The sequence below is a fragment of the Kogia breviceps genome, chromosome 6 (assembly GCF_026419965.1).
Source record: "Kogia breviceps isolate mKogBre1 chromosome 6, mKogBre1 haplotype 1, whole genome shotgun sequence".
In the NCBI taxonomy this organism is placed as follows: domain Eukaryota; kingdom Metazoa; phylum Chordata; class Mammalia; order Artiodactyla; family Physeteridae; genus Kogia; species Kogia breviceps.
This window is the reverse complement of record NC_081315.1, coordinates 57,741,031-57,757,502: the sequence shown is the minus strand read 5'-3', so window position 1 is coordinate 57,757,502 and position 16,472 is coordinate 57,741,031. Positions and strand designations below refer to the sequence as shown.

The window sequence follows — 16,472 nt, the reverse complement described above, 5'->3', positions numbered from 1 at the left end:
ACCCTACCCCCTACCCATATCCTCAAGTCCATGCTCTAGTAGGTCTGCATCTTTATATCTTTATTCCCGTCTTGCCCCTAGGTTCTTCTGACCATTTTTTTTTCTTTTCCTTTTTTTTTTTTTAAGATTCCATATATATGTGTTACAATACGGTATTTGTTTTTCTCTTTCTGACTTACTTCACTCTGTATGACAGACTCTAGGTCCATCCACCTCACTACAAGTAACTTAGTTTCATTCCTTTTTATGGCTGAGTAATATTCCACTGTATATATGTGCCACATCTTCTTTATCCATTCATCTGTCGATGGACACTTAGGTTGCTTCCATGTTCTGGCTGTTGTAAATAGAGCTGCAATGAACATTTTGGTACATGACTCTTTTTGAATTATGGTTTTCTCAGGGTATATGCCCAGTAGTGGGATTGCTGGGTCGTATGGTAGTTCTATTTGTAGTTTTTTAAGGAACCTCCATACCGTTCCCCATAGTGGCTGTATCAATTTACATTCCCACCAATAGTGCAAGAGGGTTCCCTTTTCTCCACACCCTCTCCAGCATTTATTGTTTCTAGATTTTTTGATGATGGCCATTCTGACCGGTGTGAGATGATATCTCATTGTAGCTTTGATTTTCATTTCTCTAATGATTAATGATGTTGAGCATTCTTTCATGTGTTTGTTAGCAATCTGTATATCTTCTTTGGAGAAATGTCTATTTAGGTCTTCTGCCCATTTTTGGATAGGGTTGTTTGTTTTTTTGATATTGAGCTGCATGAGTTGCTTGTATGTTTTGGAGATTAATCCTTTGTCAGTTGCTTCATTTATTTGCAACTATTTTCTCCCATTATGGGGGTTGTCTTTTCGTCTTGTTTATGGTTTCATTGGCTGTGCAAAAGCTTTTAAGTTTCATTAGGTCCCATTTATTTATGTTTTTATTTCCATTTCTCTAGGAGATGGGTCAAAAAGGATCTTGCTGTGATTTATGTTATAGAGTGTTCTACCTATGTTTTCCTCTAAGAGTTTGATGGTGTCTGGCCTTACATTTAGGTCTTTAATCCATTTTGAGTTTATTTTTGTGTATGGTGTTAGGGAGTGTTCTAATTTCATTCTTTTACATGTAGCTGTCCAGTTTTTCCAGCACCACTTATTGAAGAGGCTGTCTTTTCTCCACTGTATATTCTTGCCTCCTTTATCAAAGATAAGGTGACCATATGTGCGTGGGTTTATCTCTGGGCTTTCTATCCTGTTCCATTGATCTGTATTTCTGTTTTTGTGCCAGTACCATACTGTCTTGATTACTGTAGCTTTGTAGTATAGTCTGAAGTCAGGAAGCCTCATTCCTCCAGCTCCATTTTTCGTTCTCAAGATTGCTTTGGCTATTTGGGGTCTTTTGTGTTTCCATACAAATTGTGAATTTTTTTGTTCTAGTTCTGTGAAAAATGCCAGTGGTAGTTTGATAGGGATTGCATTGAATCTGTAGATTGCTTTGGGTAGTATAGTCATTTTCACAATGTTGATTCTTCCAATCCAAGAACATGGTATATCTCTCCATCTGTTTGTATCATCTTTAATTTCTTTGATCAGTGTCTTATAATTTTCTGCATACAGGTCTTTTGTCTCCTTAGGTGGGTTTATTCGTAGATATTCCTAGATATTTTATTCTTTTTGTTGCCATGGTAAATGGGAGTGTTTTCTTAATTTCACTTTCAGATATTTCATCATTAGTGTTTAGGAATGCAAGAGATTTCTGTGCATTAATTTTTTATCCTGCTACTATACCAGATTCATTGATTAGCTCTAGTAGTTTTCTGGTAGCATCCTTAGGATTCTCTATGTATAGTATCATATCATCTGCAAACAGTGACAGCTTTACTTCTTCTTTTCCAATTTGGATTCCTTTTATTTCCTTTTCTTCTCTAATTGCTGTGGCTAAAACTTCCAAAACTATATTGAATAAGAGTGGTGAGAGTGGGCAACCTTGTCTTGTTCCTGGTCTTAGTAGAAATGGTTTCAGTTTTTCACCTTTGAGGACAATGTTGGCTGTGGGTTTGTAATATATGACCTTTATTATGTTGAGGAAAGTTACCCCTATGCCTACTTTCTGCAGGGTTTTTATCATAAATGGGTGTTGAATTTTGTCAAAAGCTTTCTCTGCATCTATTGAGAAGATCATATGGTTTTTCTCCTTCAATTTGTTAATATGGTGTATCACGTTGATTGATTTGCACATATTGAAGAATCCTTGCATTCCTGGGATAAACCCCACTTGATCATAGTGTATGATCCTTTTAATGTGCTGTTGGATTCTGTTTGCTAGTATTTTGTTGAGGATTTTTGCATCTATGTTCATCAGTGATATTGGTTTTTCTTTCTTTATGACATCTTTGTCTGGTTTTGGTATCAGAGTGATGGTAGCCTTGTAGAATGAGTTTGGGAGTGTTCCTCCCTCTGCTATATTTTGGCAGAGTTTGAGAAGGATAGGTGTTAGCTCTTCTCTAAATGTTTGATAGAATTTGCCTGTGAAGCCATCTGGTCCTGAGCTTTTGTTTGTTGGAAGATTTTTTAATCACAGTTTCCTTTTCAGTGCTTGTGATTGGTCTGTTCATATTTTCTAATACTTCCTGGTTCAGCCTCAGAAGGTTGTGCATTTCTAAGAATTTTTCCATTTCTTCCAGGTTGTCCATTTTATTGGCATATAGTTGCTTGTAGTAATCTCTCATGATCCTTTGTATCTCTGCAGTGTCTGTTGTTACTTCTCCTTTTTCATTTCTAATTCTGTTGATTTGAGTCTTCTCCCTTTTTTTCTTGATAAGTCTGGCTAATGGTTTATCAATTTTGTTTATCTTCTCAAAAAAACCAGCTTTTAGTTTTATTGATCTTTGCTCTCGTTTCCTTCATTTCTTTTTCATTTATTTCTGATCTGATCTTTATCCTTCTGCTAACTTTGGGGTTTTTTTGTTCTTCTTTCTCTAAATGCTTTAGGTGTAAGGTTAGGTTGTTTATTTGAGGTGTTTTTTGTTTCTTAAGGTAGAATTGTATTGCTGTAAACTTCCCTCTTAGAACTCCTTTTGCTGCATCCCATAGGTTTTGGGTCATTGTGTTTTCATTGTCATTTGTTTCTAGGTATTTTTTGATTTCCTCTTTGATTTCTTCAGTGATATCTTTGTTATTAAGTAGTGTGTTGTTTAGCTTCCATGTGTTTCTATCTCTTACAGATTTTTTTCCTGTAATTGATACCTAGTCTCAGCATTGTGGTTGGAAAAAATACTTGATACGATTTCAATTTTCTTAAATTTACCAAGGCTTGATTTGTGACCCAAGATATGATCTTTCCTGGAGAATGTTCCATAAGCACTTGAGAAGAATGTATATTCTGTTGTTTTTGGATGGAATGTCCTAAAAATATCAATTAAGTCCATCTTGTTTAATGTATCATTTAAAGCTTGTGTTTCCTTATTTATTTTCATTTTGGATGATCTGTGCATTGGTGAAAGTGGGGTGTTAAAGTCCCCTGCTATGATTGTGTTACTGTCAATTTCCCCTTTTTTGGCTGTTAGTATTTTCCTTATGTATTGAGGTGCTCCTATGTTGGGTGCATAAATATTTACAATTGTTATATCTTCTTCTGGGATTGATCCCTTGATCATTGTGTAGTGTCCTTCTTTGTCTCTTGTAATAGTCTTTGTTTTAAAGTCTATTTTGTCTGATATGAGAATTGCTACTCCAGCTTTCTTTTGATTTCCATTTGCATGGAATATCTTTTTCCATCCCCTCACTTTCAGTCTGTATGTGTCCCTAGGTCTGAAGTGGGTCTCTTGTAGACAGCATGTATATGGGTCTTGTTTTTGTATCCTTTCAGCCAGTCTGTGTCTTTTGGTTGGAGCATTTAATCCATTTACATTTAAGGTAATTATCAATATGTATGTTCCTATTACCATTTTCTTGTTTTGGGTTTATTATTGCAAGTCTTTTCCTTCTCTTGTGTTTCCTGCCTAGAGAAGTTCCTTTAGAATTTGTTGTAAAGCTGGTTTGGTGGTGCTGAATTCTCTTAGCTTTTGCTTGTCTGTAAAGCTTTTGATTTCTCCATCAAATCTGAATGAGATCCTTGCTGGGTAGAGTAATCTTGGTTGTAGGTTTTTCTCCTTCATCACTTTAAATATGTCCTGCCACTCCCTTCTGGCTTGTAGAGTTTCTCCTGAAAGATCAGCTGTTAACCTTATGGGGATCCCTTATGTGTTATTTGTTGTTTTTCCCTTGCTGCTTTTAATATTTGTCTTTGTGTTTAATTTTTGATAGTTTGATTAATATGTGTCTTGGCGTGTTTCTCCTTAGATTTATCCTGCATGGGTCTCTGTGCTTCCTGGACTTGGGTGGCTGTTTCCTTTCCCACATTAGGGAAGTTTTCAACTATAATCTCTTCAAATATTTTCTCAGTCCCTTTCTTTTTCTCTTCTTCTTCTGGGACCCCTATAGTTCAAATGTTGGTGAATTTAATGTTGTCCCAGAGGTCTCTGAGACAGTCCTCAATTCTTTTCATTCTTTTTTCTCTATTCCACTCTGCAGTAGTTATTTCCACTATTTTATCTTCCAGGTTACTTATCCATTCTTCTGCCTCAGTTATTCTGCTATTGATCCCTTCTAGAGAATTTTTTATTTCATTTATTGTGTTGTTCATCACTGTTTGTTTGCTCTTTAGTTCTTCTAGGTCCTTGTTAAACGTTTCTTGTATTTTCTCCATTCTATTTTCAAGATGTTGGATCATCTTTACTATCATTATTCTGAATTCTTTTTCAGGTAGATTGCCTATTTCCTCTTCATTTGTTAGGTCTGGTGGGTTTTTGCCTTGCTCCTTCATCTGCTGTGTGGTTCTCTGTCTTCTCATTTTGCTTAGCTTAGTGTGTTTGGGGTCTCCTTTTCACAGGCTGCAGGTTCTTAGTTTCTGTTGTTTTTGGTGTCTGTCCCCAGTGCCTAAGGTTGGTTCAGTGGGTTGTGTAGGCTTCCTGGTGGAGGGGACTAGTGCCTGTGTTCTGGTGGATTAGGCTGGATCTTGTCTTTCTGGTGGGCAGGTCCACGTCTGGTGGTATGTTTTGGGGTGTCTGTGATTATTATGATTTTAGGCAGCCTCTGTGCTAATGGATGGCGTTGTGTTCCTGTCTTGCTAGTTGTTTGTCATAGGCTCTCCAGCACTGTAGCTTGCTGGTCGTTGAGTGGAGCTGGGTCTTGGTGTTGATATGGAGATCTCTGGGAGATTTGCGCCATTTCATATCACGTGGAGCTGGGAGGTCTTTTGTGGACCAGTGTCCTGAACTTGGCTCTCCCACCTCAGTTGCACAGCCCTGACGCCTGGCTGGAGCACCAAAAGCCTCTCCTCCACACAGCAAGCAACAGTGAAAAATGCAGAGATGACTCCTCCCAGTTATAGCCCACAGCTGCTCTTTCACATCCTCTTCAGAGAAGCTCCTCAGGGATATCTGAACTGCTGCCGCCTGTGCTAGAGTCCTCAGTAAGATCCCAGAGTACAGCTTAACTCGCAACTTTTAGGTTGTGAGTTTTCTTCAGTTGACATGTGTGTTCAGCTGCTAGAGTTGGAGGGTCTCCTGCAGAGGCGGGGGGGTGGCTGTGGTTCACAGTGGGGACAAGGACACTGGCAGCAGAAGTTCTGGGAAGTACTCCTTGGCGTGAGCCCTCCTAGAGTCTGTCATTAGCCCCACCAAAGAGACAATAGGCATTTTTAAAAATTTACTTATTTTATTTTTGGCTGCGTTGGGTCTTTGTTGCTACACACAGGTTTCTCTAGTTGCGGTGAGCGGGGGCTACTCTTCATTGCAGTGCGTGAGCTTCTCATTGCGGTGGCTTCTCTTTGTTTTGGAGCACGGGCTCTAGATGCACAGGCTTTGGTAGTTGTGGCGCATGGGCTCAGTAGTTGTAGCTTGCGGGCTCTAGAGCACAGGCTCAGTAGTTGTGGCGCATGGGCTTACTTGCTCCATGGCATGTGGGATCTTCCTGGACCAGGGCTCAAACCCGTGTCCCCTGCATTGGCAGGCGGATTCTTAACCAATGTGCCACCAGGGAAGCCCCAGCATTTTTTTTTTTTTTTTGCTTATTTTAAATTTTACTGCTGTTTAACCAGACACAGATATTTATATGGTATGCCATTCCAAAATCAGACTACTTTTTCTACATTTACATGTATTTACAATAGCTTACATATCTTTTGAGAGAAAGGTAGTCTGAAAGGAAGTTACAACAACCTCAATATAGGATTATAAGAACCTTACTGAAAACAGTTCTATTTTTATTAATAATTGAATAGCTGAATGTTTAAATGAAATAATAAAAAGAGCATAAAGAAATGAAGTCTATAACCCCTAAACAAAGACAACTTCTGAGAACTGACTTTAGCCAAAAAGGAAGAAAAGCTAATATTAATTTGTTACTCATGTCAGACACAGAAGCCATTGCCTGCAGAACTTCAGTAGCTCCTCACTGTGCTGCATTCAGTACATGGTTCTCAGGCTGACACTGAAGAATCTCCCTGACTCGTCACCACCCTGCTTTCCTCCTGTATTGTGCTCTAACCAAAACAGACTACTCCTGATTCCCAAAAGGGGTTCATTTCCTTCTGTCTTCAAGCTTTTCTCCATACTGTTCTCTCCACTGGGAAGAGCCAGCGCCCCAGTCTCACTCTTTTGAATCTACATTTGTCTAAAAGCAGTATCCAGAGGAACAATTTTGTTTGATCACTAAGTTAAAATTACATCACATAGTCTTTAACTTCTCCCACCCTCTGCCAACAGAAGCAACAACTCATTAAGGGAATCCACTGAAGGCAGCAAATCAAGTGAAACTCTTAGCAGGTAAGAAACTATCTCTCCAGCCCCTGACTTTCAAAATGTCCCCTTTACTACTGTTCATTCGTTAATTCAGAAGATTGTTAACTGCCCATGATGTGCCCACTCTGTGCTAGGCCCTTAGGATGTAACAGTGAGGAAGACAGATACGGGCTCTGTCCTCAAGTTGCTTATAGTCATAGGGTCTATTTATTGACTGACTGCCTGGAAAAAAGCTTTTATCTTTTCTATTTTTAGCACTTATAAAAAATAGAGGTATCAGAGCCCTCTTTATATCATAAGAATGTGAAAATGAATTCTAGTGTTTAAATTCAATTTAGGCAAAGAAAGGGTTATTCATTACTGTATCTTCAGCAGCAAGCATATTGCCTGTCATAGAGTAGCTGTTCAGGAAATATTTGTTTAGGGAATAAATTAAGACAGATACTTTCTTACTGTCCCTGCTGTTTGATCAATATTCAGTGAACTTGAATCTTTCTAAATACAGCTTTCTCTTAGCCTAAAAGGAACAAGTTTTGATTTTCTTCTCACCTGAGTGTGTAACGTTACATTGTTGCTTTTAATAATATCTACAGCTATCTACTGCATATTTTAATTTTTACTATTATATGGGTGTTTCAGACTCATTTAGTCTGTCTAATTGAATCTATGATATAGGCATTATTATCCCTGTATATAGATTAGAAATGAAGACTCAGCTTGCCAAGCAATTTGCCAAGGTCATACAGCTTGTAAATAGAGGATCCAGATTTGAACTCAGGTCTAGCTGGTTCCTGAGCTCAGGCTTGTAACTGTTCTTGTGTTCTGCCTCTGAGTACCTGAACAATCAAGATGATGGCAAGGCTGCACTCCTTGCAGAAGCCCTTGGGATTAATCCATTTCCTTACCTTTCTCTTTTAGAGCTTCTGGGCCTCTAGAGCCTCATTCTTTGCACTCTTTGCCTTGTGGCTCCTTCCTCCATCTTCACACCCTGTGACATAGCATTCTTCAGTCTTTCTGCTGAGATTGTCACATCACCTTCTCTCTTCTGTGTGAAATCTCCCCCTGCCTTCCTCTTTGTACAGAGACTTGTGATGGCATTTAGATAATGTAGGTATAGCTCCACATAATCCAGGATAATCTCCCCATCGCGAGATCCTTGATGTAATCACATCTGCAAAGTCTCTTGTGCCATATAAGGTAACATTCATAGGTTCTTGGCCTTTGGACACAGATATATTTGGCAGCCATTGTTCATCCTACCACGCTGCTTTTTAGGCCGTTGTACCATTCGCATGTACCACTGTGGAGGGCTCTACAGTGTTTAGTGTGGATGTTTGAAATCTCCAATCTCTTGCAAGTTCCAGTCACTTCTGTGCATCAATTTCCGATTGATCGCCTGAAGCACACCTCAGACTATGTTCCCAGCCCCCAAACCTTCAAAGTCTCCCCATTGCTACTGCAGCAAGAACAAACTGCTTGCCCTGATAATTAAAACTCACCACAATATAGCCATGACCTTCCTTTCCAAGGCTTTTCTCCTAATATTCTCAAACTTTTTGGTCTCAGGACCCCTTTGCACTCACAAACATCACTGAGGATTCCAGAGAGCTTTTGTTTATATATAGGTCATTTCCATTTTTAGTATTGGAAAATAAAATTTAATTTTAAGCATTAAAAAATTAAAACATTTTGATATTTATTCACTTAAAAGTAACAAAGTATATTACATATTACCATAATAACATATTTTATTAAGAAAAATAACTATGTTTTTCAAAAAAAATCATTAAGATTTAATCATTAAAGTCATTAAATCATCAGTTTAATGCATGGCTTAATAAAAGATAGCTGTATTCTCGTATCTGCCTCCGCATTTATCTGCTGTGATATCAGATATGATGGAGCCTCTGGGAACCTCCACTATACACTTATTTGAGACTGAGAGTTGAAAAGAAAATAATACCTTAGTGTTATAATAAAAATAGTGTTGACCTCATAAACCCCCCTTTGCAAGGGCACCACCTTCAGAGCTGCTGTCATAATATTATCAAACTGGTACCCATCCTACAGAGAACTAAGTAGTTTAGTTCAACTTACTGATTTAAATAGGTCTGATAGTTTTGTAAAGCGATACTTATTGCTAAGAGAGGTTTTTTTCTTCCTTTGGTTTTTTAATTTTTAAATGAGTCATTAAGATTTCATCTCTTAGAATCCATGAGAGAAGAAACACTGGGTTTTATAGCTATTATTATACAAAAATGAATTTTCTAACCAAGATTATATATTATTACCTTTTCATTCTGCAAAATGTTCATGAGCACTGAATACGTAGAGATGATGCAACTTTGGATCTCCCTCACAGGGTATTTTAGGACTTCTGCAGTTTCGGGTTATGGCTGCCATCTTGGGCTTATATTCTAAGCCATCACTTTCGCCTTCATTAGCTTGTTTCTGTCGATAAATCTTAACAATGAGTTTTGAAATGGAATGTTTTCATGACCATTCTTATGCTTCCAGAGAGCCAGTCACATTACACACAGGAGAGTTGGAAGATCCACCTAGTAGCTTCACATTCCCATCTGCAGGTGAGTTTTTTGTTTTGTTTCGTTTTGTTTTGTTTTGTTTGTGGTACGTGGGCCTCTCACTGTTGTGGCCTCTCCCGTTGCGGAGCGCAGGCTCCGGACGCACAGGCTCAGCGGCCATGGCTCACGGGCCCAGCCGCTCCGCAGCATGTGGGATCTTCCTGGACCGGGGCACAAACCCGTATCCCCTGCATCGGCAGGCGGATTCTCAACCACTGCGCCACCAGAGAAGCCCTGCAGGTGAGTTTTTAATGAAAGCACAGAAATGGGGCCTGCTTAAAACCCGGCAGTGGCTCCCCTTTCAATGGTTCCCTCCACACTGCTAGTCCCCTCACCACCTTTAAAGCCTTTGCTCAGATGTCACTTTCCCAGTGAGACCTACTCTCATCACCTTATGTAAAAATTATAACCCTCTCATAGTCCCATTCCCCCTTATCTTTTTCTTTTCTAAAATTACACTTAGCATTTTTAATACTATGTAACTTACTAATTTATGTTGTTGATTGTTTGTCACCTCCTGTTAGACAAAAGCTGCACAAGGGCATATGTCTTTAATTGTTTGGTTCCCTGATATATCCAGTACCTAGAACTTTCCTGGCACATAGCAGGTCCTCAATAAATAATTACTTAATGGATGAAAAGAAAAGAAAAAGAAATAAGACAGATGGTTCTCCATATACTTTCGAAAGACAAAATGTTCTCTATAAAACAAGGAGATCAAGGAAGAGATTGAAAGATAACAGAATCTGTTGAAAAACAAAATGGCACAACTTGGGCTAGATATGGAAAAGAAAAAATAATAACATTACAGAGGAAAGCCTTAGAAAAATAAAAATTAGGATATGCATGACTGAAATCATAGTCAGGGACATGATGGATCCCAAGAGAAAATTAGAGAAAAGGAATTTTTAAAACTAAGAAACATGAAAGATAATGATACAGAATATGTTAGATTTGGAAGGAGAAGGCAAATCAGCACACACATTATCAGCCTTCTTATGGAAGAGAAGAAAATAAATGGGAAAGAATGATACTGTGAAAATGATGGTTATTCAACAAACTGTAGCTATAAATCTGGACAGTAATAATGTAAATAGGGAAAATCGAGGTGTGAGGTGAAATAGAAGAAGGTAAATTTCCAGATTTTCTTGTCTTTTGTAGAAGAGTATCTATGTATATCTAAAATAAAAACATAATATTCTTAAATAAAATAATTGCAAATGCTTAATTTTTAAACCTTTAACTTGTGAGAAATCTTTAAGAACTAATATTTTGAAGAAAAGAGCATTTATTTGAAATTGAACAATTAATTCCTTCAGGTTTTACTTCACTTATATGTTTATACTGTTGTTTCAATGTTTACCCAAGAGAATACAACATATATCCTTGTTTTATTGGATTAATATGTGAGTGTCTTTACCTTTTCTCATAATTTGTGAGTACCTTAGAACATGTTAACTCCATTCACTTTCCTTCCAACTGTCATACAGTTGTTGTCACATATAAAGGTAAAGACCATAATGGATCATTTGCATTGTGTTGTACAGTTAATATTCATTTAGATACACCCACATATTCACACTTTACTTTCTATCTGCTATCATTTTACTTATGCCATTAATGTTCCCTTTAATGTATTCTCCCAGTTTCTGTTTTCCTGAACTTGTCTTTACTTTATCCCCATTTTTTAGGAATATTTTTGCTGAGTATAGAATCTAGGTTAACATTTTTCCTTCACTTTGAAAATATTCAGCTGTTTTCTGGCTTCCAGTGTCTACTAAGAAGTCAGCTCTAAATTTAATTTTTGCTCATTTAAATGTAATCTGCCATTTTTGCCCTTCTGGCAGCTTTAAGATTGTTTTTGTCTTTGGATTTTTTGTGCGTTTTTTTGTTTATTTGTTTGTTTTTTGCAGTTTTTATTGATATACCTAGGTATGATTTTCTTTATATAAGAAGAACTTGTTTGGTGTTTGGAGTAATGCTGTTGAATCTGTGGTAGTCTGCACCTCCATCATCCAGACCTTGTAGGTCTATATCTATTACCTGTATTTTTTTTCTCTTGTTTTTCTGCCATGTTATTTTGTCTCCTCATATGCCTGGTTATTTTTATTGTATGACAGACACATGTGAAAAATTGTAAAGACGGTTTCAGACTTAGAATATGATCACCTTCCTCCAGAGAGCATTCGTGCTTGCTTCTGGTACACAACCAAGGACACCAGCAATCCCAGATCAATTTAATCCAATCAGGAATTAAGATGATTTGAAGATAGACCTCAAGATCCCCAAGGGCAGGTCCAGTTCCTTATTCCTAAGATGTAGCCCTTTTCTGTTCCAACTCAAAGCCTTGGGGTTTTACCAGAACACACCCCAGCCCCATGATTGGGAACATATTCTCATGAGAGTTTGAGTTTTTGAGAGGTGCAGCATACTATTTTTAAGTAATTCTGTCTTTTTACTTTTGTTCTTGTAAAATTTTAGGAAGTCCATCTGTGAAAAATTCAGCTTGTCGTTCATTCCATTCTTCTCCTAAGAAGTCTCCAATTCACTCACTCCTAACTAGTTCGGTTGAAGATTCTATAGGATCCACACCACAATATAGATCCACCAAGCCTGTTCATTCACCTGATTCTGTTAAAGGTAAGAATAACCTGATAAAACTGATGAGATTAATTGATTTCCTACTCCAGTGACTTAAAAGTTCTATAATTGGAATTAATAAAGGTTCACATGGTGTTCTTATATGTACACTCTAATTGATGCTTTGTGGTGGGTGTCTTCCTTATTTGTTTATTTATTGAGTCTTATTTAAGTAGAATAGTTACTGTATACCACATACACACACACCCCTTAGTAAATATACATAGATATTATAGGTAAATATTATCTGTTTCTTTCTCTGACATGAATAATGACCGTTTTTCTCTATTTTATTATAAGATTTTGAGTCTTCTTTTAAATGCTCCGAATGACTTTTCTTTCTTTTTTTTTTTCCAGTTTGGAGGAAATGTTATACACCAGGTTCTTATTAGTTATGTATTTTATACATGCTAGTGTATATATGTCAATCCCAATTTTCCAATTCATCCCACCCCCCGCCACCTTTCCCCCCTTGGTGTCCATACATTTGTTCTCTACATCTCTGTCTCTATTTCTGCTTTGCAAACTGGTTCATCTGTAACATTTTTCTAGATTCCACATATATGTGTTAATATACGATATTTGTTTTTCTCTTTCTGACTTACTTCACTCTGTATGACAGATTCTAAGTCCATCCATAAATAACTCAATTTTGTTTCTTTTTATGGCTGAGTAATATTCCATTGTATATATGTACCACATCTTCTTTATCCATTCACCTGTCGATGGACACTTCGGTTGCTTCCATATCCTGGATATTGTAAATAGAGCTACAGTGAACATTGTGGTACATGACTCTTTTTGAATTATGGTTTTCTTAGGGTATATGCCCAGTAGTGGGATTTCTGGATCATATGGTAGTTCTATTTTTAGTTTTTTAAGGACCCTCCATACTGTTCTCAGTGGCTGTTTCTTAGTGGCTGTTTCAATTTACATTTCCACCAACAGTGTAAGAGGGGTTCCCTTTTCTCCACAACCTCTCCAGCATTTGTTGTTTGTAGATTTTCTGATGATGCCCATTCTAACTGGTGTGAGGTGACACCTTATTGTAGTTTTGATTTGCATTTCTCTACTAATTAGTGATGTTGAGCAGCTTTTCATGTGCCTCTTGGCATTCTGTACGTCTTCTTTGGAGGAATGTCTGTTTAGGTCCTCTGCCCATTTTTTGATTGGGTTGTTTGTTTTTTTAATACTGAGCTGCATGAGCTGTTTATATATTTTGGAGATTAATCCCTTGTCAGTTGCTTCGCTTGCAAATATTTTCTCCCATTCTGAGGGTTGTCTTTTCGTCTTGTTTATAGTTTCCTTTGCTGTGCAAAAGCTTTAATGTTTCATTAGACCCAATTTGTTTATTTTTATTTTTATTTCCATTACTTTAGGAGGTGCATCAAAAGAGATCTTGCTGTGATTTATGTCAAAGAGTGTTCTTCCTACATTTTCCTCTAAGAGTTTTATAGTGTCCAGTCTTACATTTAGGTCTCGAATCCATTTTGAGTTTATTTTTGTGTATGGTGTTAGGGAGTGTTCTAATATCATTCTTTTACATGTAGTTGTCCAGTTTTCCCAGCACCACTTATTGAGGAAACTGTGTTTTCTCCCTTGTATATCCTTGCCTCCTTTGTCATAGATTAGTTGACCATAGGTGAGTGGGTTTATCTCTGGGCTTTCTATCCTGTTCCACTGATCTATATTTCTGTTTTTGTGCCAGTACCGTATTGTCTTGATGACTGTAGCTTTGTAGTATAGTCTGAAGTCAGGGAGTCTGAATCCTCCTGCTCCGTTTTTTTCCCCTCAAGACCTCTTTGGCTATTCGGGGTCTTTTGTGTCTCTGTACAAATTTTAAGATTTTTTTGTTCTAGTTCTGTAAAAAATGCCATTGGTAATTTGATAGGGATGGCATTGAATCTGTAGATGGCTTTGGGTAGTATAGTCATTTTCACAATATTGATTCTTCCAATCCAAGAACATGGTATATGTCTCCACCTGTTTGTGTCATCTTTGATTTCTTTCATCAATGTCTTATAGTTTTCTGAGTGCAGGTCTTTCACCTCCTTAGGGAGTTTTATCCCTAGGTATTTTATTCTTTTTGTTGCCATGGGGAATGAGATTGTCTCCTTAATTTCTCTTTCTGATCTTTTGTTGTTAGTGTATAGGAATGCAAGATATTTCTGTGCATTAATTTTTTATCTGACAACTTTACCAAATTCATTGATTAGCTCTAGTAGTTTTCTGGTGGTATCTTTAGGATTTTCTATGTATCATATCGTGTCATCTGCAAACAGTGACAGTTTTACTTCGTCTTTTCCAATTTGGATTTTTTTAATATCTTTTTCTTCTCTGACGGCCGTGGCTAGGACTTCCAAAACTGTGTTGAATAAGAGTGGCAAGACTGGACATCCTTGTCTTGATCCGGATCTTAGAGGAAATGCTTTCAGTTTTTCACCATTGAGAATGATGTTTGCTGTGGGTTGTCGTATACGGCCTTTATTATGTTGAGGTGGGTTCCCTCTGTGCCCACTTTCTGGAGAGTTTTTATCATAAATGAGTGTTGAATTTTGTCAAAAATATTTTCTTCATCTATTGAGATGATCATACGGATTTATTCTTCAATTTGTTAATATGGTATACCACATTGATCGATTTGCGTATATTGAAGAATCCTTGCATCCCTGGGATAAATCCCACTTGATCATGGTGTATGATCCTTTTAATGTGTTGTTGGATTCTGTTTGCTAGTATTTTGTTGAGGATTTTTGCATCTATATCCATGAGTGATATTGATCTCTAATTTTCTTTTTTTGTAGTAGTATCTTTGTCTGGTTTGAGTATCAGGGGGATGGTCATTTCATAGAATGAGTTTGGGAGTGTTCCTTCCTCTGCAATTTTTTGGAAGAGTTTGAGAAGGATGGGTGTTAGCTCTTCTCTAAATGTTTGATAGAATTCACCTGTGAAGACATCTGGTCCTGGACTTTTGTTTGTTGGAAAATTTTAAATCACAGTTTCAATTTCATTACTTGTGATTGGGCTGCTCATATTTTCTATTTCTTCCTGGTTCAGTCTTGGAAGGTTATACTTTTAAGAATTTGTCCGTTTCTTCCAGGTTGTCCATTTTTTGGCATAGAGTTGCTTTTAGTAGTCTCTTAGGATGCTTTGTATTTCTGTGGTGTCTGTTGTAACTTCTTTTTCATATCTAATTTTATTGATTTGAGTCCTCTCCCTCTTTTTCTTGATGAGTCTGGCTAATGGTTTATCAATTTTGTTTATCTTCTCAAAGAACCAGCTTTTAGTTTTACTGATCTTTGCTATTGTTTTCTTTGTTTCTATTTCATTCATTTCTGCTCTGATTTTTATGATTTCTTTCCTTCCACTAACTTTTGGTTTTGTTTATTCTACTTTCTCTAGTTCCTTTAGGTGTAACATTAGATTGTTTATTTGAGATTTTTCTTGTTTCTTGAGGTAGGACTGTATTGCTGTAAACCTCCCTCTTAGAACTGCTTTTGCTGCATCCCATAGGTTTTGGATTGTCGTGTTTTCATTGTCATTTGTCTCTAGGTATTTTTTTATTTCCTCTTTGATTTCTTCAGTGATCTCTTGGTTATTTAGTAACGTATTGTTTAGCCTCCATGTGTTTGTGTTTTTTAAGTTTTTTCCCCTGTAATTTACTTCTAATCTCATAGTGTTGTGGTCAGAAAAGATGCTTGGTACGATTTCAAGTTTCTTAAATTTACCAAGGCTTGATTTGTGACCTAAGATGTGATCTATCCTGGAGAATGTTCCATGTGCATTTCAGAAAGTGTAATCTGCTGTTTTCAGATGGAATGTGCTACAAATATCAATTAAATCTATGTGGTCTATTGTGTCATTTAAAGCTTGTGTTTCCTTATTAATTTTCTGTTTGGATGATCTGTCCATTGGTGTAAGTGAGGTGTTAAAGTTACACACTATTACTGTGTTACTGTCAATTTCCTCTTTTATAGCTGTTAGCAGTTGCCTTATGTATTGAGGTGCTCCTATGTTCGGTGCATATATATTTATAATTGTTATATCTTCTTCTTGGATTGATCCCTTGAGCATTATGTGGTGTCCTTCTTTGTCTCTTGTAACGTTCTTTATTTTAAAGTCTATTTTACCTGATGTGAATATTGCTACTCCAACTTTCTTTTGATTTCCACTTGCATGGAATATGTTTTTCCATCCCCTCACTTTCAGCCTGTATGTGTCCCTAGGTCTGAAGTGGGTCTCTTGTAGACAGCACATAGATGGGTCTTGTTTTTGTATCCATTCAGCAAGCCTGTGTCTTTTGGATGGAGCATTTAATCCATTCACGTTTAAGGTAATTATCGATATGTATGTTCCTATGACCATTTTCTTAATTGTTTTGGGTTTGTTTTTGTAGGTCCTTTTCTTCTCTTGTGTTT

General features: G+C 37.1%; 1 protein-coding gene across 1 annotated transcript in view; it reads left to right on the top strand.

Annotated features, from left to right (window-relative positions):
- Positions 1-16,472, top strand: part of CCDC158 (coiled-coil domain containing 158) — an 86,200-nt gene that overhangs the window by 64,107 nt on the left and 5,621 nt on the right. The window contains exons 18-20 of the mRNA XM_067035854.1: positions 6,797-6,856; positions 9,350-9,417; positions 11,896-12,054. Coding sequence (XP_066891955.1) covers positions 6,797-6,856; positions 9,350-9,417; positions 11,896-12,054 — 287 coding nt within the window. The remainder of the gene's footprint in view (positions 1-6,796; positions 6,857-9,349; positions 9,418-11,895; positions 12,055-16,472) is intronic.